The sequence below is a fragment of the Aphelocoma coerulescens genome, chromosome 17 (assembly GCF_041296385.1).
Source record: "Aphelocoma coerulescens isolate FSJ_1873_10779 chromosome 17, UR_Acoe_1.0, whole genome shotgun sequence".
Taxonomy (NCBI): domain Eukaryota; kingdom Metazoa; phylum Chordata; class Aves; order Passeriformes; family Corvidae; genus Aphelocoma; species Aphelocoma coerulescens.
The window spans coordinates 10,044,570-10,071,941 of record NC_091030.1 but is presented as its reverse complement, the minus strand read 5'-3'; the positions used below and the strand labels follow the sequence as shown (position 1 = coordinate 10,071,941).

Here is a 27,372-nt window from a genome sequence, read left to right as displayed (position 1 = left end):
AAACCCCCTTCACTGGGCTCATCAGCCCCTTCCCTCGGACACGGTGCAACAAGGAGAGGCAGTTGTCTTTAAAATCAGCATTTACTGTTGTCATAATCAGCAAAAACCCACCACATTTTCTATGTTCTAAACACTACAGAGGTAAGAGGAGAAGAGGGAAGGAAAGCAGCGCCCAGCTGGCGAGGGGCCAGGCCAGCCGGGTGGGAACCCAAGCAGGAGCAGGGAGAGGATTTTTGTCCTAAACCGCAGAAGATGCTATTGATGTCAGCTGGCTTAGAAAAGGCTTGAAGCCAGCTGCTGGCTTCCCTAGTGCATGTGCTTCGTACACAGCCCGTCCCCAGCCCTGCCCCAGCTCAGGGGTGCTTCCATCCTCACTGGCATGGGAACGTGGGCACAGCTGCCACGACAAAGCTGGGCTTGTCCCCATCCCACTGCTCCAGGTCCCCCAGGCTAAACAAACTCTACTGGCAGCAACAACGAGAGCACACAATCAAGCACTGCCAGTAGTGTCAGCGGGCATGTGGGGCAGCGGTGGCAGTGCTGGTCCAGGCCAGCCTTGGCTTCCCTGGCAGAGGCTGCAGGAGCCGTGGGAACCCCAGAACACAAGTACCTGCCTGTTGGGTGCCCGCCCAGGAGAGGAGCAGGGCAGTTGTCAGCAACAGATGAAGCCCCATGAGACCCCACACTGCCCCTGCCTCGGCTTGGCTGCACATGGTGCTGGGAAGGAGATCGGGGTGACAGCTCTGCCCAGGCTGGAAGCTCTCCAAGGGAAGACAGCTCCTCCAACCTGCTATCCTTCCTGCTGGAGGACCCTCTGCATTGTAGTCTTGTCACCCAGAAACTTCTCAGAAACCTAAAGCAAAAGAGAGAAGGTGTCAGCTGTGCTGGCAGCAGGGGCGGGCAGGGGTCCCTCCCAGGGCAGTGGGAGCCCTGGCAGAATCCCACAGCGCCCTGGCAGGAAGTGCAGCCCAAACCTGCTGCAGGACAGAGCTGTGGGTGCAGGTGGCACCGGGGTGGCACAGCCAGCCCTGCCTGTCAGTGGCACAGCTCTGCCATCCCAGAGACCCCCCTGTCCCTTTGGGGGTCTCTGAAACCTGGTCCTTATGACAGGAAGCCAAAGCAGCCTCCATGCACAGGGCCATGGCTGTAGGGAGACCTCTTCTTCCCTGGTCAGTGACCGGCCTGAGCACAGCACCCAGTGCTGGGAGCACAGAAGATTGAGATTTAAATGGGATTTAAGGGAAACACCAGCTCTGCCATGGCAGGAAGCACCGGTGCCACATGGGCTGCATTTCCTCCAGAGGGTACACAAGGGATTCCTCAGGAAGGGCCATGGCACCGGTGGTGATCCCACCGCAGGCTGCCCAGCAGGGTTGGCATGGAGGAGGTCTCTATTTCTCCCCATGACACTCAGGTGTTTCCTGGCTTTGAATCCCAAAGACTCATAAATTCCTTATTATTTCAAACCAGTCTTATGTAACACAGTGTGGTGAGACTTGCAGAATTACTCAGTATCGATCAGAGGAAGGCTGGGCCGTGGAGACAAGATCCATGTTGCTATGTGTGGCTTAGCAACATATAAATGTATTCAAACAGAATAATGAAATTATCGTGGGGAAACAAAGCAGCCATCACTTGAGGAGATGGAGGATGTGGAGGCCTCTTGGAGCCCTTGTTTGCCAAGACAAGGAAGATGGGACTTATTGTTTGTGCAAATATGTGAACTGCCCCAGCCCTCCCCTGCTCACAAAAAGTGCGTAATGAAGCCGGGCAGTGCTCGCTGCACAGTGCAGCTCCCTACAGCTGGGCTGGAGCTCATTACTGAGGAATTGCTCCATGGACTGTGCCCTTGTGGGGGGAGGCCATGCCTGACTCTTGCCACAGCCACACTGCAAAACTCCCTGTTTCTCTGGTTCTGGCCTGGGATTCACCTGGATTTTATCTGCCCTCATCCTCACCCATCCCACCTCCCACCTCCCCATGGACCCACTGTCTGTCTCTTGCACTTGGAGCCAGTGCAACACCCAGAGCTCTCCCAGGAGCGTGGCTGAGGCCCCGGAGCAGAGAAGTGCTGGACTCCATCCCAGATCCACCACAGCTTTCCTGGGAGAGACAGCTGGGCTTCTCCTAGGTCTCTGCCAGAGCTCCTCCTGGCAGCAGCACCATTTTCATCAGCTGGCTGGCAGCTTTCAAATAAAGATATCTAGGGCTAAACATGTCTCTTTTCATTAAACTATCTGGGAGACAACATATAGAAGAGGGGACAGTGTCTGTGCTGGAATGATCTGTCCCCATTCTGGCACCCAAGAGCTCCGCAGCGCTTTGCTCTGTGAACAGAATGTGAAGGCACACGCCTGTGTGAGGCTGAGCGGCCCTGGGGTCCCCCAGCACCCCTACAGCTGGGCACTACAGCCTTTTATTATCTGCTTTAATGGCTGGAAGCACTTGTGGCTGAGCCCGGAGCAGCGCGGCGGGGCCGGCCCTGGCGCTGTGCTGCTCCACGAACACAAGTGTGAGAGGAGAGCTCTTCTGGTTCAAGATCTTCTCCTTCACCCCAAGCTCAAGGATTGCCCAGCCACGGGGGCAGCCTGGGGGGCTCTCAGGGAGGGTGGCCGTGCACAACACTCCCTGCACCCCTGGCCACTCCCACGGCACCGAGCCCAGCCTGGCGTTCCATCACCCTCTGTGCAGACCTGGGCTTTTAAAAATGCACTGAGGGCTCGCCTGAGAGAATAAAACCAAACTAAACAACCCCCTTCTCTGCACAGCTGGAGTTTAATAACACATGTGGGTCATAAAATAGGCAGAAGCAGGTGAGGGTGGATGGACAGAGCACAAGTGCCTGTGTGGGGTGCAGGTCTCGCTGCCTCTGAGACCCCACTCTACGCTCGAAATGCCGCTGCACGGCTACTCCTGGCTGCCACCGCTTCTGCCTTTCTCATGTGTCTACTGCGGGGAGGAAAGCTGCACTGCTTCTGGGTGGCATCATCTCGAAAATAGTCTGAGGATACCCTGCTTAGACACTTCATGTGGAGCAAAATCAGAAGCCTGCTAATGTACTGCTTGCCTTGACAAAAGAAAATGTCACAATGCAGAAAAAACATGATCACTCCACTCCTGGTGTGTCCTCACTGCACTGTCCACCTGAGGGTCCCCATCCAGAAGCTGCACTGGAAGCACTGGGAGTACCCAGCAGTGGTTGTTAAAGAAAATAAAGCGAAATATGCTCCATTTGTATTCTGAGGAGCTGGGGACTTGCCCAAAGCCAGGCTGGGAAGCTGAGGAGGTAGCAGGGAGCTGCCATTGAGCAGAGGCCTGGGGCTTAGGAGGGATTTCTGGTTTTAATTCTACCCACCTCCATGGTGACATTGGCCTTTCTACAACCTGAAACAGAAGAAGCTAAATGGCTGATTTTAAGCTCATAAATCCAGCCCTGTCTGAACACCCCACCTTCCCCAGCTTTCCTTCTTTGGGATCATGGCACTCCCAGCACCCACCAGTGCTTTCTGCCACAGCTGTTGGTCTAAAATAGCCCAGGGCAGAAAGAGCTGCTGCCCCTCTGGAAGCAGCCAGGGATGCCAGTCCCTGCTGCACCCCCACAGAGCAGCGGGGCCGGGGGGCAGGCAGAGAGCTCAGCACCAGGAACCTGCAGCACACCTCTGCCACCTGCCCACACCTGCAACCCCCAGCTCTGCTGGCACAGTGGGATCCCGGGAGCTGGGAGCCGACATGGACGGGCAGCAAGAAAGGCGCAGGGACATGGGGAGAAACCAGGCAGGTGCCCTCAGATGGGACCTTTGACTGAGCTGCCAGGACAGGCAGTGCTGCTGGCAGGGCTCCATATTCCCCACATCTCCTTCATCTGTTCCTAGGGGACACAGATTTCCCACAGCCTGGCCAGGACAAGACCCATCAGGGCAGTTAGGAAATAATACGATTCCTGAAGCCTGAGCAGAAAGCAGCTGCCCTCTGGGCAGTCCCCCAGCACATAGCCACAGGAACAGCATCAACAGAAGCAAAAATCAGAGAACATGACATAGGCAGATGTTACCTGAGGATTTGAACGCTGTCAGCTCTACGGCCTGAAAGAGGGGAAAACATATGTTAGCAGAGGGTATGAGTCTGATGGCTTTGCTGCTGGTCACCCCCAACACGCTCCCTGGGGCCAGGCAGGGCTCCCCAGCACCCAACCACCCACTGTCCCAGCACTGAGCTGCTGCACAGGCTGGGAACCGGAGCCTTCATCCGGGCGCCAAGGGATGGGCACTGGGCAGAGTGTCCCCGGACACACCCGGATCCCCCAGCAGAGGGGAGCTGACACCCTGCTCCCAGCACCCATTCTGGGGACCCTGCCAGCCCCGTGGTGACCCACCAGGCTGGATACCATGCTGGAGACCACAGGAAAATCCAGGAAAGGGTGAGAAAGCTTTGTCCACCCTGTGCTGTGGTGGGAAGAGCCCACACAGTCTGCACTCTGTGCTTGAGGGATGGTTAATGCTCAAGGAGATGTGAAATTCCTGCTCCCAGTCCAAGAACAACAAAGATCACCAAACAACATTTTAAAAAGCTGAAACACAAAGAACATCTTGTCTGTATTTGTATCTTCATTCGCTCATTGTTTTGTCATTTTAAGTGTTCTCAAACGCTTTTAAGTAGCATCTTCTCTTCATCCAAACTATTGTGCAGCTGCCAGTGACATTCTGAATTCGCTGCTCCTGTGGCGAGCGCCGTGACTCAGCCAGGAGCAGGAGAAACAGCCCTGGCTTCTATAACTGAGGGGCACGGAAAGCAGCCCCCATGCAGCACAGGGTGGCACCACGCAGGGCACAGGCGTGCCCACCATCTCTGCCGAGCAGGGGGCTCACGGACCCTCCCGGAGTCTGCACCGGCCCCGGGGGAGCGCCGGGAGCTGCGGCAGCACCGACTGCAGCCTCAGCCGCGCGGCACCCACGCTGCTCAAAAAGAGAACAAGCACATTAAAAATGCAGTGTTTATGCAGCAAAGATACAGCAAAGCCCTCAGTGACCCTCACACGGAGGGAAGCACTTTCTGTCTTTGCCTGCTCAGAAATGCCACGGCCTTGGCATTTAGGGGATCTGCTGCCTGCTAATGCCCCTGCCTTAGGGAACTCGGGTCCTTGGGCTAATCCCTGTGGCTCACGTCTCATACCTGGTGCCAGGAGCTTAGCCCTGACCCTGGTTCACACAGCCAGCACCTGGCTGGCTGAGAAAAGCATCACCTGCGAGCGAGTCTTGGTGTTGTTCAGCATAAGGGGGCTGGTGCTGTGGCATTAACCACAATATAAATCATAAGAGATGGAAATATGGGTTTTACTGAGTGGCTTCAGAATGATATGCCAGCTATAGAAGTATTATCTGTTGGATGAATAAGAGCTGTCTATGTGACATAGGTTTTCAAAGGATAAATATTAGAGAGGGAAAGAGAGATCCTTCAGTGAGAGACTCATGAAAGTAGTGTTGGATTTTATTCTGAGGAAATTATAGCACTTGTATGTCAAGTGCACAAGGACTGATGATCATTTCAATAGCAGGAGATGGAAGTGGGAGCAGAGCAGTCAAATTTAAATTGTTCCCTGCTTTAGGTCATGCCTTGCTGAGCTCTCGGTCCCAATGCAGGCAGCACAGACCTCCTGGGAGCGATGAGACTTGCCCATGGCAGCCGCCCCACTGCCTGATTTAATTTGCTGTCCTAGGGAAAGTCTCCTTCTTGATCCCTACCAACCTCAGTTTAGGGCTGCATGGCTCAAATTCAGTGTCACCTCGTGTTCCTGTAGGGCCCTGCTCTAAGCACCCTCCCGACGTGGCAGTGGGGTTGGTTCCCCATGGGCTCAGGGTGAGCCCTTGCCTTGGAATTCAGCTGTTCTGGGGCCGCCTCCTCTCCTGCCCTTGGAAAGGTGCCTCACCCTGTTGTCCCCCTGCCTGGGCTCAGGTGATGCCCCTACACAACTGCTGTGCTCTGGGCAGGGTAAAGGTGGAAGAAGAACAGAAGATGTTACATACCGGTCTCTCGGGTGACATAATTGATGAAATTCCAATGGGAATTTTGGCTCCAAAGTTTCCTAAAGAGTGAAGCAGCACAATGAGTTCATAGACCAGAGAACAGAAATATTCATGCTTTACCAAGAACTTGGTGCTTTGTGTCTCCCACTGAAGCAAAGGGACCAAAGAGGTTTTCTGCATCACTGCACCCCCAAACTGGTTGAAGAATGCAAAACCTTTTTTCCCCAAAGCCAAAATCCCTAAATTCTACTGTCACCTTTGCCTCTCCTCCAGAAAATTAATTTTAAGACACTAACTTGGATTTTTGCCTCGGGAGAATGCAATGCTGCCTAACATGCTGATGAGACCGCCCTGCCCACACCCAGCCAGGCTGCGGGCATGGACCTGACCCCTCTGAGACCCACATGCACGAGGACTCTGCCTCCCCCTTCAGCAGCAGCAGCACCAGACCCTGGGCTCACACAGGCACAGTGTGCAAAGGAATTAATGCAGCGCCAGGGGCACTAAAATTCAAGTATTGGGAATAACATTTTACTGTGGTGTCACCACCCAGTCTGGGCTAACAGCAACAACAATCCTCTTACCTTTGTTGGTGATGTTCTTCACTGGAGGGTCTTTCTGCACAGGGCTTGGCAGGGCACTCTCAGCTGCAGGCCTCAGCTTTCCTGTGTCCCAGGAGGTCGTGTTTCTTGGACTTGATATGTAGTTGGTGGGATGAGAGCAGTTCTGTAATGACAGGCAGGAGATACAGGGCAGTGAAAATCGCAACGAGTCTTCTCTACATCCAGAGATGCAGCTTCAAAGATTGATTTCATTGGAACTGCTTTGGCTCCCATCCCGCCCTGGCAGAGCAGGCTGCTGCCTAACTGGGTCTGGGCTGTCCAACAAGAATGCAAAGAAAGGAGACAAAAGTAAAAATACCAAGATTTCTTTCCATCATCATCTCCTCAAAGCAGACCCCGGGTACAGCTGGGACCCTCCTCTGGTGGGCGGCTGATGGATGAAGGGGCAGCAGGGATTCCTTCCAACTTACTGTGAATGACAGGGCTTTCTTCTTGTCCTTCATCCTCTGGAAGGCATTCCTCACCTGCAACAGAGCAAGGACATGAGAGAGGGCCACAGCAGCTCTAGCACAGCTGGAGATGCTCCAGCAAGACACGGAGAAAAAGCAGCCACTGTTCCAGAAGCACGGTGGGGCTGTGCTGCCCCTTGCAACTGCCACAACCCAGCCACCCCCAGATGCCAACACACAGCTGCTGTGCTGAGTGACTGAGCCCAGCCAGGGGCAGCTCTTACCTCGCTGTTATAGATTGCGTAGACCAGGAATATGTACAGGCCCTGGAAGGGAGAGAGCAGAGGAAGGGTCGGAGACGTACGGCTGGTTTGTGCTCCTTTGCACGGAGCAAACGGCTTTGAGGAGCCCTGGAATGGGTGAGACTGGCACAGATGGTGGGCACAGCACAGCCAGGGACAACCAGGCAGGAAGGACCTTCCACACTTGAGACCAGGCTGTTCCCAGAGTCTGCTGCTCTCACACACCGAGGAGCAGTGAGCAATGGCACCTCACCCACGACCAAACGCTGGGCACAGCTGCGTGAGGGATGTGCCCAGGGAGAGTGCCCAGGCCAGGCCCAGAGCAAGCATTGCCTGGGGGCCACAGCCTGGGGCTAATTACGGCTCCAGACCAAGGATTTGGGCCTTAAAGCAGCCCTATCTGGCCTACCAGATTTATGTTATATCTGTGGGGTGTTTTGTTATCGCAGCTAGATAAATCAGCTGCAGCAAGAGATGCAATTCATCTTGTCTTCAACGAGCCTTGCTCTCATCTGTGAGCTCTTGGCAGGCGCAGTGGTAGCAGCCCCCTGGCACCGTGCCGTGACCTGTCCTTCAGCCAGCAATGCTGGTCACTCCCCCAGACCAGATTTCTGGCCAGGCTTCCAAAGCAGGTCTTCCTTGAAAGAATCGTTCTGGATGAGCGTGGGGAGGGGGGAGCGGAGAGGTCGGCTGGGAGGAGAGCGAGGAAGGAGAGGAGGCCCAGCTGCAGCAGTGGGCGGGAGCGGAGCTGCGGCTCTGGAGGAGCCCCTCCTGCCCGCCCTTCCACCCGTGCTCCTGCCCGTGCTCCTGCCCCACAGCACCAGGGCTCCCTGCTGCTGTTCCTGCACTGCCTGGCTGGAGGAGTTGTCATGTTTGGTGCCGACACACAGAGCTGCCTTGAAGACAGGCTTGGGCTTCTGCATACAAATGGAAAGCAGTCAAACTGAAGACAACCCCAGCAGCAGCAGAACTGCACAGCACCCACGTGTCCCTGGCCTCAAAGGAAATTCCAAGTGATCCCTAGGACAGTCAGCAAAAGGGCTGAAAGGGGATGGATTTCTCTCAACTCTGCAGCTTCTCACCAGCATTTATTTCTCCTCTGAGGCAATCTGCAGATTGTCCTGAACTTGGTAATGAAGGGACAGGGGCAAATGTGTACAGCACAGTCATGTCTGTCCACACAGCTCTGAGCCTGCAGTTCTCTCCTGCTCAATAACCCAAGCACAGCATGAGGATATATGGGGAAGTGATGCTATGTTTAATTATCGTTAAGACAGGCCTCCTGCCATCCTCCTGATATCCTTAAGAGTGGAGAGGCAGCCCTTGTCTGGCCTTGGAACCTCCCCTCAGAGCCCCAACGGATGTGCATGAGCAGCACCCGGCTGCTGGACCAGTGCCAGCCACAGACAGAACATCCCTGAGCAACCACGCATCTTGTGCACGTGGTGATAACGCCTGGGTTCACCCTTGGAGAGCTGGGCCAGTGCTACTCTGAAAACAGCCAAGTATGCCAGAGGGAAGCACCACAAACCCGCACGAGCTACAGCAGGAGCCAATTTCTATTAAAACAAAAGAAAAAAGGGAGATGGGGGTGGAAAACTCTTTGAATCACAGGGGTTTGGAGGGCAGTGCCCAGTTGCTCCTTTGACTTGATCCCCTGGAGCAGGATTTGTCCTCAAACACAGGGCAGGGGACCCTGAATACGCAGTGCCAAGAGCTGGGACTGCCCAGGGAGTCCGTGAGGCACCACTGGTGCAGGCACAGCCTCAGCCCCAGGGCTGGGCTGGCCCACGCTGTGCCCCTCAGCTGGCTCCCACCTGCCTGCAGAGAACTCTACATTCCCCTCAGGACCATGCTGGGAGCAGCGGTGCTCAGGGGTGTCCAGGGGTGTTCAGTGCTTCTCTAGCTCCATCTACAGCTGCCTTCTCTCAAGGTTTGCAAGGCCTCTGTTGATGCTTTGAATCGCAGGTGGCAAGCACATGTTCCAGGAGTTTTTGTCACCACGTGTCCCTGAGTTCCAGATATCCCGAGGCCCTGGGAACAGTCCCAGCTTGGTGCAGAACTGAGCACTCCTGGCTGCTGGGACTTACACAATTTGCTTTGCTCTCTTAACCACATGCAGGCTGGTTAAAGCTTTAAAGTTTTTTGATGAGAACAGTAAACTCAGAAGCAAATATTAAGTGTTGCTTTATGCACCAGGTAATGATGTTACTCTCTGCCCTTCAGAACTCCCTATTAACAGTAACTTATTAACAACATGACTGCAATACGGCAGCCATAGCCACGGCCCTGGAAGACACCAAGACAAGCAAAGAGCATTAAGAATGTAGCCAGGTGATGAAGAGGAATTAAGAGGCTGAAGGAGATGATATAATCTACACAAGGTCTTGCAAGTCAGAGGTTGAAACAGCCCCCAAACTTCCAGATGTCCCAAGCAAGGCTCTGATTACCAGCCCACCAAAGCTGGCACACCAAACACTCCTGCATCTCACCAGATCCCGGTACAGCTGTCACTGGGCACTGGGAGCATCCCTGGGGAGTAGCTGCATGGCTGCAGACAACATGGATTTTCAGCTCTCGATTCTTAGTTCTTCCCCAGTCTCCCTGCAGTAAAGCTGAACTCCAGGCAAGGGGAAGGTGGCTCTGCCTGTACTGTTCACAGAGGTCACCTCTCAGAATGTCTGAACAGGAGCCAGATGGAGAACACCCATCCTGGAACACACCATCCAAGCAGCAGTCAAGCAGGCTGTGGCTGGATGTGACCTTTGACACACTCTCCACCAGCAGCCCTGCTCTAACAGGGACAGTGGCACCCACGGCCCAGCCCTGTCCTGCAGGAAAGACTCATTTCCTGGATGCAAACGGCAGGAGGGATGTCTGCCCCATTTGACTGCACAGGTGCCATTTTAACTACCCATTATATGAGCAAATAAAAACTCTAATGAGTTTGTAACTGCCATTTTGAAACCACACCGATGTCAGAAAGCCTAACACAAGAAACAAGATTTCAACTGGAAATCTGTGGCACCAGTAGGACACAGCCAGAGACTGGTGCTGAGGGCCATTAGATATACAAGGTCTCCAGAGTCATATGTTGTATCTTGGAAGGATGAACTGAGTTTCCTCAGACAAAACAGCCCAGTGGCTTGGGAAAGCTGGGCTGGCTTCAGAGTTAGTGTCCCTGGCTACAAGGACAGGTAGAGTGCACTGAAGCACAGGAAACCGCAGGTGCCTGCTTGGCTGTGACCTGGGACCCACCTGGTGCAGGACTCACCTGAAGGGAGTTCAGCACAATGAAGACATAGGCCCAAACGATGCTGAGGTGGACGAGGACCCCACACACCCAGGTGAGCCCCAGCACGGGCAGCAGCACCAGGACAGGTTTGGCCATGGCCCTGGCAGGAGGAAGAGCTCAGGGTTACCCGGGCACATTTCAGAGATGAAACACTAACAAGACAGTAGCTGTGGAACAAATTCCTCTGCAAACAAAATAAGTTAAGACAGGAAAAACCAAATATTTCACCTCCCAGACCCCAGTGTGCCAGCCCTGCTCTTCATTTATCACTGCAAGCTAGCAAGAAAGGAGCTCTTTGACGTCATTAGCCATGAGAAAACAGCTATTTTCCCCCAATTTCTGCTACAAGGAGGGTTTCTCTATTTGTTTTATTTGCACATGGATGTCACCCTGCCCTCCAGCAATGCCCTATCTTTGTGCTTCTGTAAATTTGGGAAAATTTATTTATGCTACAGGGGAACAATGCGTGTCTAGCAGGGGTATCCGGCGCCAGCTAACAACAATAAAGATTCACGGAGCATGATAAAGTAATGACTCAGGCAGCAGCTTTCTAGAGGTCTCTCAGTATTGACTGATTACAGAAGTTCCCACTGCCTCTTCCCCTGTGTGTGTAACCCCCATCAGCCTTACTTTCAACCCACCAGGTCCCAAGCTTGGATTTCTGCAGGCACTGCCAAGGGTCTCCTATCCCAAAGGGGTGAGATTTAGGAGTGTGAATGCAGATGGAGACCAGCACTGGTTCCCTAAGCTGAAGGTGCTGGCTGGGCTTCTCAGCTGGGATTAGAGACTGTCTTTGGGTGAGACACACTTACCCCGGGGGAGAGAATCCCTTTTGCCCCTTCTGCTCTGACTCTCACATCTCACTGTCTTTAGCTTGTCCAAGCTTCTCTGGGCAAGCAGTGCCAATGCCTCACCAGCCTCACGGGAAAGGATTTCTTCCACGTATCTAACACTATCTCACATATTTCACACCCAGAGCAGCCACAGCTGGGAGAGCCAGGCCCTTCCATGCTCACCAGATCTGTGTTCCAATCTGGTTCTCCAGGCTGCTGTTGGGCGTCAGCATCTTTGATCTCCTGCGAGCACTGGCCACAGTCACCATCACCACCCGGAGCAGCACGAAGGTGTTCACCTGCCAGGGCAGAGCCGTTGGACTCAGTCACATTCTGTAATCTCAGCTCCAGTGGGTGAGGCTTTTCTGCTGGGAACTAGCGTCAGAACTTGGGGACAAAATACCACTACCAAGAAAGCAATGAAATCAAAAGACTTCACAGAGCTATCTACACATGTATGAAATCTAGGAAACTTATCCCCAGACTTCTCCTACAGAACATCTTGCCTCTTAAATGTCTATTCTGGGCCCCTTAAACATTGCACCTTTTTCTGCTGTTGTGTTTTGTACAATGATATTTCAAGGATGTAGGTGTTCCGTATTAAAATCAGACCTTTAGCTAAGGCAATGTCACACACCACATCCCTAACTGAACAGACAGCTAAGAACCGGTCAGCAAAATTTTCTTAAAGAACTTTTTCCTATCAAAAAGCTTTTTTAATTAAAGAGATTTATTTGTATTGTTCAAGTCTATATAAAGTAAAACAACATTTTTCCGATACAAGCAGGAGGCACAATGAGCTGCACCCCTGACTCTGCATTGCTTTTCTAGGACCAGACCCAAAGGAATCCCACCCTCCCAGCAGGGTTTGGCACTTACAGCCAGGATGAAGAGCACAGGCCCCACAAAGGCCCAGATGACATTGGTCTGCACGTTCAGCCAGCAATGGTTGGCTGCCACATACTTGTTAAAGGAAGTTGCAAGGGTCACCCCCACAATAAGGACTGGAAGCCCTGCAGAAAAACCCACAGGTTAAACCCTGGGAAAAGCAGAGATGCCCCATGCAGGGCACTGTGCACCAGATGATTTCTTCAAAACCTCTCTGACCAGACACACTCCAGCGTGAGCCTCCAAAACCCCACGAGCAACATCAATTCTCTGCAGCTGAAATCTGTCCTGGCTCAACACAGCCAGATTTACAAGCTGTCAGCATCTTTCTCTGAGGTATAAAGCATTCCAAGTCCTGAGTCCTGACCAAAGCAATTTATTCCTCAGATTGCTTTTTTAACAAAATGGACAATCAAAGACATAAACCAATCTAAAATACTTGAAGCCGTTGCCCAGTGTCCAACTAGGTGTGTGTTCTTCGAGCAGCACATCCCTAAAGAGTCTCCTCTTTGACACAAAATGCAGCTTATTCAATTAATTCTATGTCCCTGAAGGGCTCCCTCAGAATAAAAGGTGCTTAGTGAGGAACACATTTATATTTAATTATTATCTGACAATAGTGATGCTCTCCAAGAACAAAAATTTACCATAAATCTCCTCCTCCATTTTTTTTTACTGAACTCCTGGGTTTAGAAATATAACAAAAATGCTGCTTAACTTCTACTCTAAGACTGGCAATTCAACAAATAATTCAAGAGAGCCTCTGCGGAGCATGGGCACCCAGCTCTCATATTAAATTAAATCAAACATTTGTGCATCTCTCCTATTTAAACTTTCACTAGAAAAGAAAAAGAATATTTTGCTGAGGACCCAAGGCAGAGGAGTGTGCAGATACCCCAGCCTATCACATAGTAGAACTTCATTCTCCTGTCTTCGCTCATGTTGACTGCTACCACCTTGCTCCAGAGGAGAAGCCCCTCTACCAGCATCCATGAGAAGGCTGCCATGAAGAAGAGGTGCAGAAAGGCAGTGACCATGAAACACAGCACCTGGAGAGGAGAGAAACCACAACTGCACAACACATGTACGTGCATCTCCAAACAGAGAGACAATGCTATCCTAGATGCCAGTTACAGGTAATTAATAAAAGGGTTTGTACTTCTGTTCTGTTGCTCTGACAGGCACACTGGAGCCTGGTCACATGGGCTGAATAAGACATTCCTGCTGAGCTCACCTGGCTGGTCTTGGCCAACTCACTGAACATGAGCAGAGCTTCTCCTGCAGCCAGTGCAAAGATCAGGTTCTTGTGCACAGTTGTTCGTTCACTCTTGGGGACGCTGAGGAGGGAGAGAGGGAGCCCTGAGCTGCAGCCAGACAAAAGGGTGCACGACAAAAGGGTCCTCCCTGTCCTCTCTGGGCTGCACAGGTCTGCCTGGGCAACTTGTGGTCTCTCTGCCACTCACTGCAAAGGTGACAGTATAAGGGGCAGAGGACAGCCCTGCTGTGCAAGCACTTGGTGGAGGGGACACTCTTGGATACGGCTGCTCAGCCCTTGGCCATGGCTCCAGGGAACAGGCAGTGAGTGGGAGGTGGAGGGAGCCACTGCCCTGCTCACAAGGCAGATCTCTGTGCTTGCCAAGTGACACAGAAGGGTTGGCAATCAAAAAATAGTCCTTGCTCCATTTATTTTATAAAAATTAATTCTAGAAGAGCAGCTTTTATAGTAAACATCGTTAGCAATTGATAAAAAAATCTTGCCACAGACATACAGGTGTGTGCACAGATCAATGAGCATCTCCACAGAAACAACCAGGGCTGAGCCCCTCTCCTGCCAACAACCCCTCCCCTCTGCCATGGACCACAGGGCAGCTCCCACCTCTCCCCATGCACCTGCATCACCCCACACTGATAAAGGACACCCTGACAAAGGCTCTGAAGTAAAATATCAAGTAGAAAATACGGAGAAAGCTACAAGCATCCAGGCTTTTCTTACCGGACTACCAAGAATAAAATGAGGGTGACTATCAAGGCACAGAAGGAAACTCCACATCCAATAAAAGTCAAAGTCTGCAGTGTGAACTCCTCCTTGGTGGTCGTCTGCTCCAGACATGAAACAACAGAAGACACAAATCCCTCATGAATTAACCACAACTGCTGGCAGTCCTGGCATCCACCCCACAGCAGCTGAGACAGGCTCCTCATATACCTGCATCTCGTACACCTGCAGCAGGATGGCAAAATTCGTGGTGTGGTTGCAAAAACAGGCAGTGGAGTCTGGGAGAGACATCATCACAGAGCAGCCGGCTGTGGACCACATCCCACCAGCATCTGGGCTAACACACAGCAAAAACAAAGAAAACACATGGAAATTACCTTCCACTTCCACAGAAGGCCAGGGCATGATGGGAATTTCATTCTCCCAGAAGAAGCAGAGTTGAAAGGAGGAAGATGAAGATATCAGAGACAGGTCATCGTGTAGACTTTCCTTTGGTTCACCCTTTGTCTCAGCAGCTTTGCCTCATCCAGCAGGCATGCAATGAAAATAGATCCAGTGCCAATGTGTGCATTAAAAAGCGGAGTTCAGCTGTCACAGCTTCAAACAGAACCCAGTAATTGCACAGCTCTGGGAAGAGCTCCCTGTCCAGCCCATTCCCTGAGAGCAGCACTGGGCTGAGTATGTCTAACTCTGCCCACCAGCTCAGCCTGCCACAAACCCCAGCACAGTGCCACCGGGCTCAGGATCCTCAGGACAAGCCAGCCTGTCTCAGCCATCCGGCAACGCTCCCATCTGAATTCCCTGGGTGGAGACCATGGCTGCAGCTCTGTCCCCACTGCTCCCTGAACCTCCCCAGTACCACAGGAAGGTCAGGATCAGAGCAGGGCTGCTGGGACCCTTTGGACAGTAATCAGCTGTTTCCAAAAACACACTCTTCCCACCTTCCCCAAACTGATCCATGCTTGCTACAAGTCTGGGACTCTAAGGAGGTTTTATTCGCTTGAATAACTTAATTACCAATCCACAATATATCACAGCCTCAGTGTTCTCACCACAGTGACATTCAGCAAAAACACATCCCAATGCCAGGCAGGATTTATGGGGCTGGGAGTCCTGTGTGTCTTTGGGCCATATGTCTTGGAGCAACTCTTCTTTGTTGCAGGCAGCAATCATAATTAACTAGGGCTTTCCATTTCAGTTGTATATACCTCATTAAAGGTCACTTGCTTGTGAGTGACTTCTCCAAAGGAAATCTTCCCAGGAAAGCATTCTGCTCCAGCAGACAGGGGATGTCAGCATGCAAAGGAGGCAAAAAATTCCAGATCTCTACTCTTACCATTACATTTATATTGAGATATTTGGTTTTCCAGTGAAAATAAAAAGCTCATAAATCTGGGGACCCGAACTGAAACACGGCACCTGAGGCTGAAGTTCCAGAAGGCACAGATGGGCCCCACCAGAGTATTGGGCAGGTCCTGCAGGCAGAGAGGGGAGAGAAGAGGTCACACAGCCACGCATGTGCTGGACACAGGTGGGTGCAGGTCACTCACTTGGCTGTAACAGGGTCTGTCAGCACAGGACAAACACATCCCCAGGGACACAGGCGTCAAGGTGAGGGCCCTGGGCACGGAGCACCCCTCATCCCAAAGCTCTGGGGTGCTGAGCCGTGGCTGTGGACAGCCGGGCCAGGCCGTGTGGTGCCTCTGGCAGGAGGTGGCTGGGGGCACAGCCCCTTGAGGGGTACCTGGACACGGTGCTGCAGGCTGTAGCGCACGGACGTGCTGATCTCCTGGTAGTCACTGAGCAGAGTGGATGAGATCACAGCTGTGCCCACTGTGGTGCTCAGGTACCTGCCAGGGAAAGGACACTGCTCACAGGCACGGGAACCACAGGACGTGCTCAGAAAACGGGATCTGACCGTGCCCAGGACGGCTGAGCCGGCGCAGCGTGTGCGGGATGCGCGGGCGGCCATCCCCACCTAGTGTTCGGAGCGCCAGGAGAGCAGCGGGCCCGGCCTCCCGCTCCGGGAGCCACCAGCGCCATCTCCACAGACACCCTCTGCCCAGCCAGAGGGGACCCTGCAGTAGCCCCTGTGGGCTCTGTTCCCTGCCACCCCAGCAGAGCTGGTAACCCCGGGAACCAGAGGCACGCAGGAGACCTCACGGTGCATCCCAGTGCACAGGCAGCCCCAGTGCCAGGGCTGGGATGGATCAGGAGGAAGGTGACCCCAAAATCGAGGCACCAACTCAATGCAGATTTGAAAATGAGTTCTTCTGTGGTGCTGAGGGCAGCCCTGGGGGGCAGAGGGTTCTGTTTCACTCACTTCTGTCCCCTGTCAGAGGCAGCCATGTCCTGGGACACAGCACTGGCGCCGGTGCTGGACAGGCAGTGCTGCAGGGAGCCGTAGCCAAACCACATGTTCTTCACTGTGACTCTGTGGAGACCTGGAGGGACAGAGCATGGGGACAGGTACAGAACACAGGGCAGCACTGGACATCACTGCCCTCATCTGGGGGGTGATACCAGGGGTCCAGAACACCCTCAGCTCCAAGCTGTGTCTCTAGAGGGGCTGTACAGAATCTCTCTCCCACGGCCCACCTCCCTTTCATCAAGGGCATCCCCTCCCCACACTTTTTCAGACTTCACGTGGGCAAGGTAAACAGTTTGTACCACTAATGAAGGTGCTGCAGAGGGGAAGTTCAGGTGTCATAACAAACCTCTGGTTTTCAGCCTTTGCATTTCTTCCACGGGAACTTCAATGAGGTCGTGCCTGCCTTTCTCAGGGGTCCGGACCACATACGCCTCACCGCTCAGCTCCTGCCCACTCAGCTCCAGCTCCCTCACCTCCATCCCTGTGCACAGGTAAAAGCAGGTGCTGAACCAGGGTTCAGCCTTCCTTCAGAGCTACTGCTACAGCAAAGTACCACAAGGACTCTACAATCCCAGCCAAGACCCACAGAACAGCAGACAGGTCCCTTTCTGTGCAAACCATGGACATCTGGGCTCTGTTTCTCCCATGCCCAAAGGTTTCTTACAATCCTCTTGCAATCCACAGCATGAGAGGTGCCCTCAAATTGTGACACTGCACGGAGGAAATGGGGAGCAGGCTGTGGGGTTGGCAAGAGGTGAGCCAGAGGAGGAGAGAAACCAGGAGTGGATTTGGACTGGGAACCAGACAGGGTGAGTGATCTGGGTCCCAGTGAGATACCCTCCAGTGCCACTCACCAACATTCCCGTGTTGGATCGTGATCTTTGTCCTCTCTGCAGTCAGCAGTGGGACCAAGAGTGACACCATTCTGTCACAGAGTTCAACAACAGCCATGGGCCCCCTGATAACCTGCAAACAGACAGAGAGAGAGAGACCGATGGAAATCAGCACTGGCACCATCAGTCCTCCCTTCCCACAGCTCACAAGAGTTTCCTTAAATATTTGGTCCTTGGCAGAAAAAAAGAGAAGTTGGGACTCAAGGCTTTGGCTTTGCTTTTCTGTGATTTCTTTACTGAAGGATGTTCCCAGTTCCTTCAGCAAGGAGATGAGTCTGGCAATGAGGGAAACTTACTGTTCTGCATAAAAAGCCATTAAAACAGCATGGAAATAAATAACTAAATGAGCTTCTGGAAAAAAAATCTTTAGACTTGACTCCTGATTTTTGCAAAGCTGTAGAACAACCATCTGCTCTTCCTGGAAAAGGTTTCACCCAGAAATAGACTCTGCAGCTGAAGGGCAGCAGAAGAGTGGCCCCATCACTCAAGGTCCTATGTGTGTTGGATACACAAGTGCCACCCCTGTAGTGAACAGCTCCCACTCTTCTCCCTCAGCAGTGTATCAGCTGCACCAGTTACACTGGGCCAGCAGCTGTGAGTGGCTGTGGCCATGGAGACCTGAGCAACTGTGAACAATGAGGCAAACTCTGAACTGCTCGGCATCCTTTCATCTCTGGATGTCCCTGGCTTGGTTCCTGGGGCACTGGCCAGGCCAGACACTGTCTCACACATTTTCCAGAGACAGGTGGAGAGTGCAGACCTTGTACCAGGCATAAAAAACACAAGTGAGAATGGAGAAAAACCTCACAGGGGTGGGATGATGGAAATCCCTCATGCAAAGCCTGACGGTGTTTTGAGCAGTGTGGGGGCTGATGACAAACAACTCCTTGGCAGCCCATCCACAGAAAACACAACACGCTATAAAGGGAAGGGCGTTGCCCTGCCAGACAGCAGGATGTGGGAGCAAGGAAACTGCACAGCACCGGGAATCTGCAAACTGTCAATCCAGGCTGACAAAGTGGAGAAGCTTGAAGGGAGCTGAGTCAACCACTGGAGGGGTTTGTAAGGAAGGCGCCACTACACCGCACTTGTTTGCACAAGAACTTGCACAAGAACAGATGAGGCACCAGGAAAGCAGCTGGCCCTGATCTGTGTTGGTGAAGAGGCTCCATGCCCGTGCTTGCAGCATTTTCACATGCTCCGGAGTATGGCCACAAAAGCTACAGGTGACCATGCAAGACCAGCATGAGCAGCCTGTGGTCATGCAGCAGGCCAAGGATGAACAGATGAGTCAGACCTGTGACACCATTACCTGGCTGATCGATGACCATGTCCCAGTATTCTGCTCTTCCAGAATTAACTCAGTTATTTCTGTGTAATACTGGCCCAACTGCTCCAACATCTCCAGCTCATCTCCCTCCTGGACGTCTAGATCTGAAACTTGCTTTAGTAATTGAAGCACTGCAAGGAGGTCAGATGGCTCAAGCTTGGGCAGTTCTCCTTCTCTCAGAACAGTTGCCAAGACATCAAGAGCATCTAGAGCCACAGAGAGGTTCATGTCTTTCACATCACTGGTGAAGATGCTGACAGGAATCTGTCACGGAAAAGATGGTTTATTTCAGTGCAGAGCCCTGACTCTCCCTGATCATCAGCTGTGCTTTGGCAATGCCCTGCATGCCCTTGCTGGCACCAGGACTCCTGTCTGGCCAACCAGGAATACCCTGGGGGAAGGGATTTCTTGTCCAGACTCCCCAGTGAGTTGAGTCAATCTGAAGCAACACTTTGCTTGTTTGACCACAGCACAAGTTACGGCTGTGTTGGTCACAATCTCCAATAGCAGCTCAGAAAAAGTCACAGGCACAACTGCTGGCAAAGTGATTTCCAACAGCACTAGGTGTCAGCATGTCCCCCCCCAGCAGCTCCCGCCTGCTCCAGGTGCCAATTGTCACTGCTGGGGCTGCAGGACTCACCACAGTCCTTACTGCAAGGGTGTTCACACGGCTGGCAAGTGAATGACTGGACTCCAGCTGAGCTCTTTTCAGTTGCCAGTACGCATCTGGGGATAAACCAGAACCAGAACCACTGCTGTAGTGTCCAACAGCGTGGTTAACACATGCCATGTTCAAAGCCTGGGCAATGGTCCTCAGATGGTGGCTAGGTCTGCAGGACAGGCGGGACAAGGAGACTTCACAGCTATATTATATTTTTAGCACAAGATACCATCTGGAGAGACAGTTTAACACTCCTTTTCTGCCTCTCCCCATGCTCCCCTGGCCAACGAGTCTGGAGATGCCTGGATTGGGAGGCACTCCACAACACTGCATCCAGAGGTTGTGGAACGTGTACCACCACTGCTCAGCTGGGGAAGAGCCAAACCCCCTGCCAGAGTGCAGGCAGCTGAAGCAAAGTGCCAGCCCCAGCGGGTTTTGCATGCGACCCCTTCAGAGCAGGCACAGGGCCTCCCCCATCCCTGGCCACCACCCCAGCTGGGACCTCTGGGAGTGCGTGCAGTGGAAGCAATGGATAAATAACTAACAGATGCTGTACCCTTGCTGTAGCGACAGATGAAAGGCAAAGTCTGCAAACAAGATGCATAACTGAATCCACGGCTGCCAACTTCCAAAACTCTGCATTCCTCAACAGGCCCTGTGGAAACACACACAGACAGAAGGGCCGGGTCTTCCAGGGACACACCATCCCCAGCAGGTATCACTTTTCCTGCAGCAATCCACAAACCCCAGTACAACAAATGCTGTGGGCTGTGCCTTAAGCGGCCCCAGAGCCAGAGCAGAGCAAGGACTGGGCTCAGAAATGGCTCCCAGCTGGTACCTCCTCTCCAGAAGGAACTGGGAGGTGGCAGAGCCAAGTCCTGAGTTCGTGACTGATCAGTATTGTCACCCCAGCCTGGCTGAGAGCCTGAGTCCCTCCTCCCAGCAGAGTGTTGAAGGACAGGGTGTGCAAACCCAGGGAACAGCATCCCTGCCAAGGAAGCTGTTTGTCTTAGTAGAAGAGAAATCCTGTTATTAGCTCAAGGCATTTGAGCAGCCATCTGTGGCAGGGTCATTGCAGGGGTCTCTAATGACCAAGGCTTTCCTGATGACTGTGACTTCAAGTACAATGTGTAAACTGCCCAGCCCAGCTCTGAATGTGCTTCTGCTTTTCTTCCCATAGGAGAAGCATCATTCCACAAACTGCAACAAATTCCCTCTCTAAGGATGGGACTGGCTTCTTGGACTGCCCCTGCATGCTGACCCTCCCTCTGCAGAGGGGCTTGAACCCACGAGGATAGTGAGACTTACCTGGGCAAAGAAGCTGCATGGTCACTGCCTGAATGGTGCTCTCTACCTCCAGAGCATTTGAGCTCCACCCAAAAACAAGGTCTTGCTCTACCACCCAGCACGAGCGAACTTTCTCAATCTGCTCAGCGCCGAGGACTTTCTGCCAGATGTGCAAGTCAGTGATGTTCCCACTGAAGGACTCCTTCGCCCTGAAGGTGCCCCCCAGGGAATCTTGATCCTGCCCAATTATGAAGGTCCCCTGGCCAAAGATGGCCTGGGGGGCAGATGGCCCCACAGAACATAAACCACTGGCAGATGCCCTCCTTTTCCCATCAGCATAGATGGCCCAGGCCCCATTCTCCTGCTGCCAGGTCACGCAGAAGTGATGCCACTGTCCATCAGCACGGAACACAGGCAGGTAAGGGGAATGGTGCCCGTGGATTATGAGAGCAAACCGAACAAAGCCTTCCTCATCCACAAAGCCACGGAGCTGGAACTCGTTAATGAAAGCAGGCACGGCATAGGAGAAGATGGTAGCAATCTCCTGGGTCCTGGTGTCCCACTGCAGGTGGGCACAGGCTGTGATAGCAGGCAGTGCTGGGAAGTCAGAGAGCACCTTCACATATTTTGTGTCTGTTTTGTCTCTGAATACCAGGACTGGTACAGTATGGCCCCCTAGAAGGAGAATTTTCAGTCAGCAGAAAGGAAGAAGCACAGGCCAGTAAAGTGACAATAAAAAAAATAAGTGACAGCTTTTCCAATCATGTTTTTCAGAATGAAAACATGTCTCCAAATAGCTGATGTTCACTTATACTCACGTCTCCTCTTTGTTTTGTGCAGGACACTGTCCCTTTCCTTTAGCCAGACGGAACTTCTGATGTGGTGGGACTGCAGTAGTTTGCTGAAAGAATCTTGCTCACTGTCCTGGGGTTCAAAAAGCAGCTGAGCAAAGCGCTGCTCACAGTACCTGTCAGCTTGCCACCAGTCCAAAGCAGTGGCCACATATTCATACGTGTGTCTTGAAGTCTCAATTGTGATGGGAGCAAAACCTGGAGAAAGACACATAAAGCATGGAGAAGCAGAAAGCCTCTCCAGCCCGCTGTTAAAAACTGCCTGGTGCATCCTGGAGGAGCCGCTGGCAGGAGCTCATCTCCCCGTGCAGCCTTTGGGCTGGTCGGAGGGCACAGTCAGACAAGCTCAGACTATATTGGGCTTGAACTGAGGGGGACACCTCAGTCTGCTCCCAAAGCAGCTCTCTGGCCCGGGGCTGGAGCGGGGCTCGCGCCCGTGGGACACACAAACCATGCCGAGCTCAGCACAAAGGAAAAGCTCACTCTGCTAAGCCCCGGGATGGCCCTCAAAAGCTTGTTCAAAGCAGCTATGTAAAAACAGCTTTCCTTGCTTTATCCCTGCTTCCCAGCTCCTCCGAGCTTCTGCACTTGCAGATGCAATCTGCAGGCACAAAATAATCTGTTTGGTTTGCAGTTGCAGTGGGGCACAGAGAAGCAGCTGAGCAAACAGCCTGGCAAATACCAGATCTGCAAACAGCATTTTAGGCACAAAACAGGGTAACAGAAAAAGTTTCTTTACCTTTGTTTGCACCACCGGACACCTTGTGTTTCTCTGTGCTGGATATTGCTTGTAAAACACATAGAGAGTGCTGATAAAAACACTAACCTTTAGAAGTCTGGTTCTTGGCAAGGGCTGCAAAGGCAAGGAGACTCCTGGACAGACCAGCCTGGTGGAGAGGATGTGTTGCAACATTCAGAGAAACATTAATATTATCTCAAATCCCCAGAACAAAGAAAAAACAATGGTAAAACTCACCAGAAAGCTGAAGAACCAAGAATCAGGTCTCAAGTCTCTCCTAAACATGCTGACCAGCTGGAAAGATTTCACCTTTTGCTAGAATAAATAAAATATGACTGCAGATGCATCACAGAGACAGAAGCATTCTTCAGAAAGCCAGTTCCCTGGAAAGGCTGCTTTCTTCAGAAAGTCTCGAAACAAAAAGGAGAAAACTACTCTCTCTGAAGTACCTGTCCTGGATAGTATCTTATCCAAAGAATTCCCAGTTCTTCTTGAAGAACTTAAGGTCTCAGTTTAACATTTGTTTGCAGGATACAAAATAATTAAGCATAAAACATAGATGTGAAATACTAATGAACAGGCAAGATTGCAGAGCTGCTTTATCTGCATTAACTAAATAAAAAAGCCACCATAAATGGCATCATTAAACAGTGTTGCATCACTGGCAGCTTCTCTCATTGCCTTTAAAATCTGCAGGAACAGAGCACCAGAAAAGACCCTGCAGAGCAGTAAATCCAGCCTCATGAGCCCAAACACAGAGCCCAGCATCACGGAGCAGTCCCGGGGAGCTGCCCAGCGTCAGGGCTTGGCAGTGAGCCCCCACCTCCCCACCTCCGCCCCAGGGGGAGGAAACCCCGGGTGCACGGCAGTAAAAAACCTAATAAAGTCATAGATGAGGGTACGTAAAGACACAAAGATGGAAACTGGCAATGCGAACGCCAATGCAAACAAGCCCTAAAGCTCTGGGCACTGGCACAGCCAGCTGTGAGTGATCTCTGCTCTCATCGGGGTTCTCCTGTGTGCGCTGTAAAACCACATTTAAGCACTTTGCTGCTAAGAGACTCTGTGTTCACAGTCTTCCAAAGTTCAGCACTGACTTTGGAAACACCGAACACAGCTCCGGGCCCTCCAGCGAAAAGTACAAATCTCCGGGGTGAGAGGGAGCCACGGCACCGCCAACCTCCCGCTCCTCAGCCTGTGCCTGTATGTAGTCTCGTGTGTGTCCACTTCTCCAAGGAGGGCCCTGGAGATGGTGCAGAGGAAACCCAGTGCCCGGTTTGGGCAGAAAGAACAGGGAAGTGGGGAGTGCCAGGTGACCCAGTGGGGAGCGCCCAGTGACCCTGTGGGGAGCGCCCAGTGACCCAGTGGGGAGAGCCCAGTGACCCTGTGGGGAGAGCCCAGTGACCCAGTGGGGAGAGCCCAGTGACCCTGTGGGGAGAGCCCAGTGACCCAGTGGGGAGAGCCCACCCCGGGTCTGGGGCCGCCCTGGGGAGCCCGGGCAGGGCCGGGCTCGGGCACGGTGGCGGCGGGACAAGCGCGACAGCCCGGCGGGGCGGCGGAGCGCAGCTGCCGGCGTCCGGAGCGGCGGACAGGGGAACCGCAGCGGCTCCGCAGCCCGCTCCGCAGCCCGCGCCTCGCTCCGCACTCCGCCCCTCGCAGCCCCGCTCGGCTCCGCGGCAGTTCCGCGACCGGGGCACATAAAAGGTGCCGCCGTTCCCCGCACCGGGCCCGCTGAGCAGCGGGACGACGACACCGAGTCCCCGGGGTGCTGCTGGGCGCCCGCACCCCACTGCCCACGTCCTCACCCCACATCGCACCCCGGGACGCCCCTCCAGCCCACCTCATTGCCGACACCCTCGCTCTGACAGCAAAGCACTCACAACCCTCACTGCTCTGCTGTGCCAGCAGCACTAGGATCTTCTTCCCTGGCAAGTCTGCTCCATAGAAGTGTCCAATATACCTTCCCAGAAAATCTGGCACAGGATCATGGCAAAGAAATCAGGGAGTGGGGGAGTTACCAGGGGTCCTCACAGTTGCAAGAGCCCAAAACAGCCCAGGAGCGCAGGTGAAGAGGGACAGGTCTGGAGATGTCCAGCATGTTCCTGGTGCAATGTCCTCACCGAGCAGCTTCAGCGTTCTGGCATTTCCTCACACCGGGGCCTGCAGCTACCCCGGGGAGAATGCCAAGGCTGGAGGGTCCAGGTGACCCCCATGGCTGTGGCACTCCCCACCTCACCAGCCAGAACTGCTCCTTCGGTGGATGCCCACTCACTTTTGCTACAGCAACAGGCACACAGTCCCCACTCGTCCCGTCCCAGTAAATGCTTGAATCACACCATGGATTCACCAGCAACTGGCTTTTGTTCTTCAGGGTCTTCGCCTGGGAATGAAGGCAATTTTCCCATCCCAACGCCTCTGCTCTCGGCAATAAATCTCCCACAAAAGAATGGACCTTGGAGGCAGCTGCTCCGGGCTGCTTAGTCACTGCTGCCAGCTGGGAAATGGCCTGGCACTCCTGAACAGTGCGGCACGGAGTGCCAAAGGCCTGCCAACACCATGGCAGCACTGGAGAAGGCTCTGCTGCTCACCGGGGTTTGGCCAAAACTGGATCCTGCTTCCTTCGGTAACGGAGGGAGCAAAGGGCATGAAGCAGAGCCCAACTTTACGCCAAAGATCTTCAGAGGGAAAGTGCAAAATTATTTCAAATTCAGGGCTGGATTAGGTTTAATGAGAGTTAGAGTTTCCCAGCAGACAGCAAAACTGTATTCTTTGTGCCTGTGTCTTAGATAGAATGAATCACCTTTTGTAAGAGCACAAAATAGAGTTTTCCAGTAGCATTAGAAATGGGATCCAGTCCTCAGCCTCACTCTTCCCTGTATATACAAATAAACCTTCCTCTGTGCACATGCAGAAAGGTGAAGGGAAGTTTCCCATGATCACTGAATGCCACCCAAGTTTCCAACCTCACCTAGAAAAGTTATCTGGATTTAAACACGAACTAATTTCCTTAAGTATGCACTGGGCTTTCAAATAAGACTTGATGCTTTGGCTGGCATCAGGGATGGCTCTAGAGACCCTGGCAAGAAAGCATCACTGGCATTTCAAAGAAAAGGTCACAGCCAGCATGTGGAAACCAATAGATGGCATCTCATTGTGCTTTCACCTAAAATCACACTGAAAAGGCCCCAAAGAGCACAGCCCAGAAAGCGTGGTTCCTTTGGACCTCCTGGCTCTCCAGGGGATTTCTATGCACACATGGGCACTGCCATCTGTTTGCTCCTTGCCATGGAGCAGATTCGTTGCCATCAGTGCTGGCGATTCCTCATTGTATCAGCACTAATTCCCGCAAAGACAGTTGGTTCTCTCCTTAGGGCAACTACGGTTTCTGGAATCACCTTCATTCATACATCTTAACATAAACTAGAAATGACAGAGTTCCTAGAGTTAAGAGGTGTCCATCCAGCACATGAAGACCTTGGCAAGCAGATATATGACCTCGGGATGCTTGGATGGCAAAATCCCCAAGCACTTTTAATGCTGGTAAATCTCTCTAACAAGCAGCTGAGCAAAGGGCAAGTTGTGTTGTGCCATTTGGGTGATGCTGTCACTCTGGGTTAGTTTGGTTTGGAAGAGATGGCAGTTCTGTTTACACTCAGTCAATTTAAACAATCAGCTCAGGTGCATTTTAAGGAACGTTTCCTTAGCAGTGAGTAAACCCTGAGCTGCCACCCTCAAGGCACATCTTTCACACAACCCTTGGAAGAGCTTCCCAGCACATGGGCGAGCAACATGTTAATCTTTATAAATCAAATATTTGCCAAATGGAGTAGAAGCCATGTGTCTGAGCAAGATGCACTGAGAAACAGAACAAAGCACAGAACATGTCAGAGATCACTCGGTCATGTGCAAGCCTGTCTCTTGCAGAGTTATCCTTCAAAACAGCATTCCCCTAGCCCAGTTGTAGATGTTATTCTCCTCCAGTCTCTTTTTTTTCCCCCTGCTTTTTACTGCTCAGAACTGACACTCTCTCTAACCCAACACCTCCTCACTGAGTTTAGTGTCACCCAAACTTTCATCAGAATCAGTTTTGAGCCAAGGCAGGGTTTGCCAAGGGCTGACTCAGGAGGCACCAGTGGAAGAGGTGCAGACTTACCTCCCTCCCCACTACTGGGGCTGTGAAAGTGTGTCACACAGCTGCCATGTCTCAATTATTTTACACTTTCACACGTCTGAATGTTTCACAAGCTGCTCCTGGCTTGTGCTGCTGTGGGATCTCTGGGCCAGCTCTCCCAAAAGAAGATTCATCAGCATTCAGGAAGTAATTAACCCTGCATTGCAGTGCTCTGGTCGCAGCACAACTTCCTGCTGTTCCTGCTCCCAGGGAGCCATCAGGGACATCCCATCTCTGTCACTCCAAGCAAGCTCTTACCACTCTCAAATGGATCAAGTTATCAGCAGTACCTGGAAAAATCTAGACAACTCTCCCAGCCCCTCTGGACAGTGTGACCACCTGACCTCCACACTCACCTTACCTAGAAAACTGGTCTGTACTTGCACAGCAACTGCTGACTGGCCATGACAGAGTCATCAAGTGCTCAGTTTGGACTTGGGATGGCAGATGCCATTTCCCATTCACAGCAGGGCAGGGACAGACAGGACACGTGCTCAAGCTATTTCTTCAGGTATCCAAACAAGTTCCTCCTGCACACTGAAGGTCTGCACTGATGTGATTTAATGGCCAGACACCCGCATGTTTGGCAATGCCATTATTGGTCTAGTTCCCTCTTCCCTTCTCCTTTCAAATCTGTCACATCAGGGTTGACCAAACTTCCTGATGCTGCAGGCTTCACATCAAGAGCCTGGTAGGTGATGGATATGTCCCCAAGGAAGCTGA

The 27,372-nt window shown here is 52.6% G+C and overlaps 1 protein-coding gene across 1 annotated transcript; it reads right to left on the bottom strand.

Annotated features, from left to right (window-relative positions):
- Positions 1-233: 233 nt before the first annotated feature.
- On the bottom strand, positions 234-22,763 carry ADGRD2 (adhesion G protein-coupled receptor D2). Its single transcript, XM_069031935.1, has 25 exons — positions 22,701-22,763; positions 22,566-22,626; positions 21,707-21,937; positions 20,910-21,563; positions 20,158-20,256; positions 19,581-19,666; positions 18,923-19,204; positions 17,572-17,683; positions 17,064-17,198; positions 16,670-16,790; positions 16,091-16,196; positions 15,766-15,821; positions 14,557-14,683; positions 14,344-14,447; positions 13,585-13,687; positions 13,246-13,399; positions 12,342-12,475; positions 11,646-11,761; positions 10,609-10,729; positions 7,317-7,358; positions 7,054-7,107; positions 6,605-6,746; positions 6,021-6,079; positions 4,052-4,082; positions 234-853 (listed from the first exon to the last, which is right to left on the bottom strand). Exons 1-25 carry the CDS (start codon positions 22,761-22,763, stop codon positions 846-848), a joined length of 3,201 nt encoding a protein of 1,066 aa, XP_068888036.1. The 3' UTR covers positions 234-845.
- Positions 22,764-27,372: the final 4,609 nt, after the last annotated feature.

Bases quoted from the DNA above. Each gene is read 5' to 3' on its own strand.
- ADGRD2 (XM_069031935.1), bottom strand. From the start codon at position 22,763: ATGTTTAGGAGAGACTTGAGACCTGATTCTTGGTTCTTCAGCTTTCTG. The intron at 21,564-21,706 runs GTGAGTATAAGT...TTCTCCTTCTAG, and splicing joins GCACAAAACAAAGAGGAGAC to GGGGCCATACTGTACCAGTC. The intron at 7,359-10,608 runs GTGAGTCCTGCA...TCTCCCTTCCAG, and splicing joins TTGTGCTGAACTCCCTTCAG to GGCCTGTACATATTCCTGGT.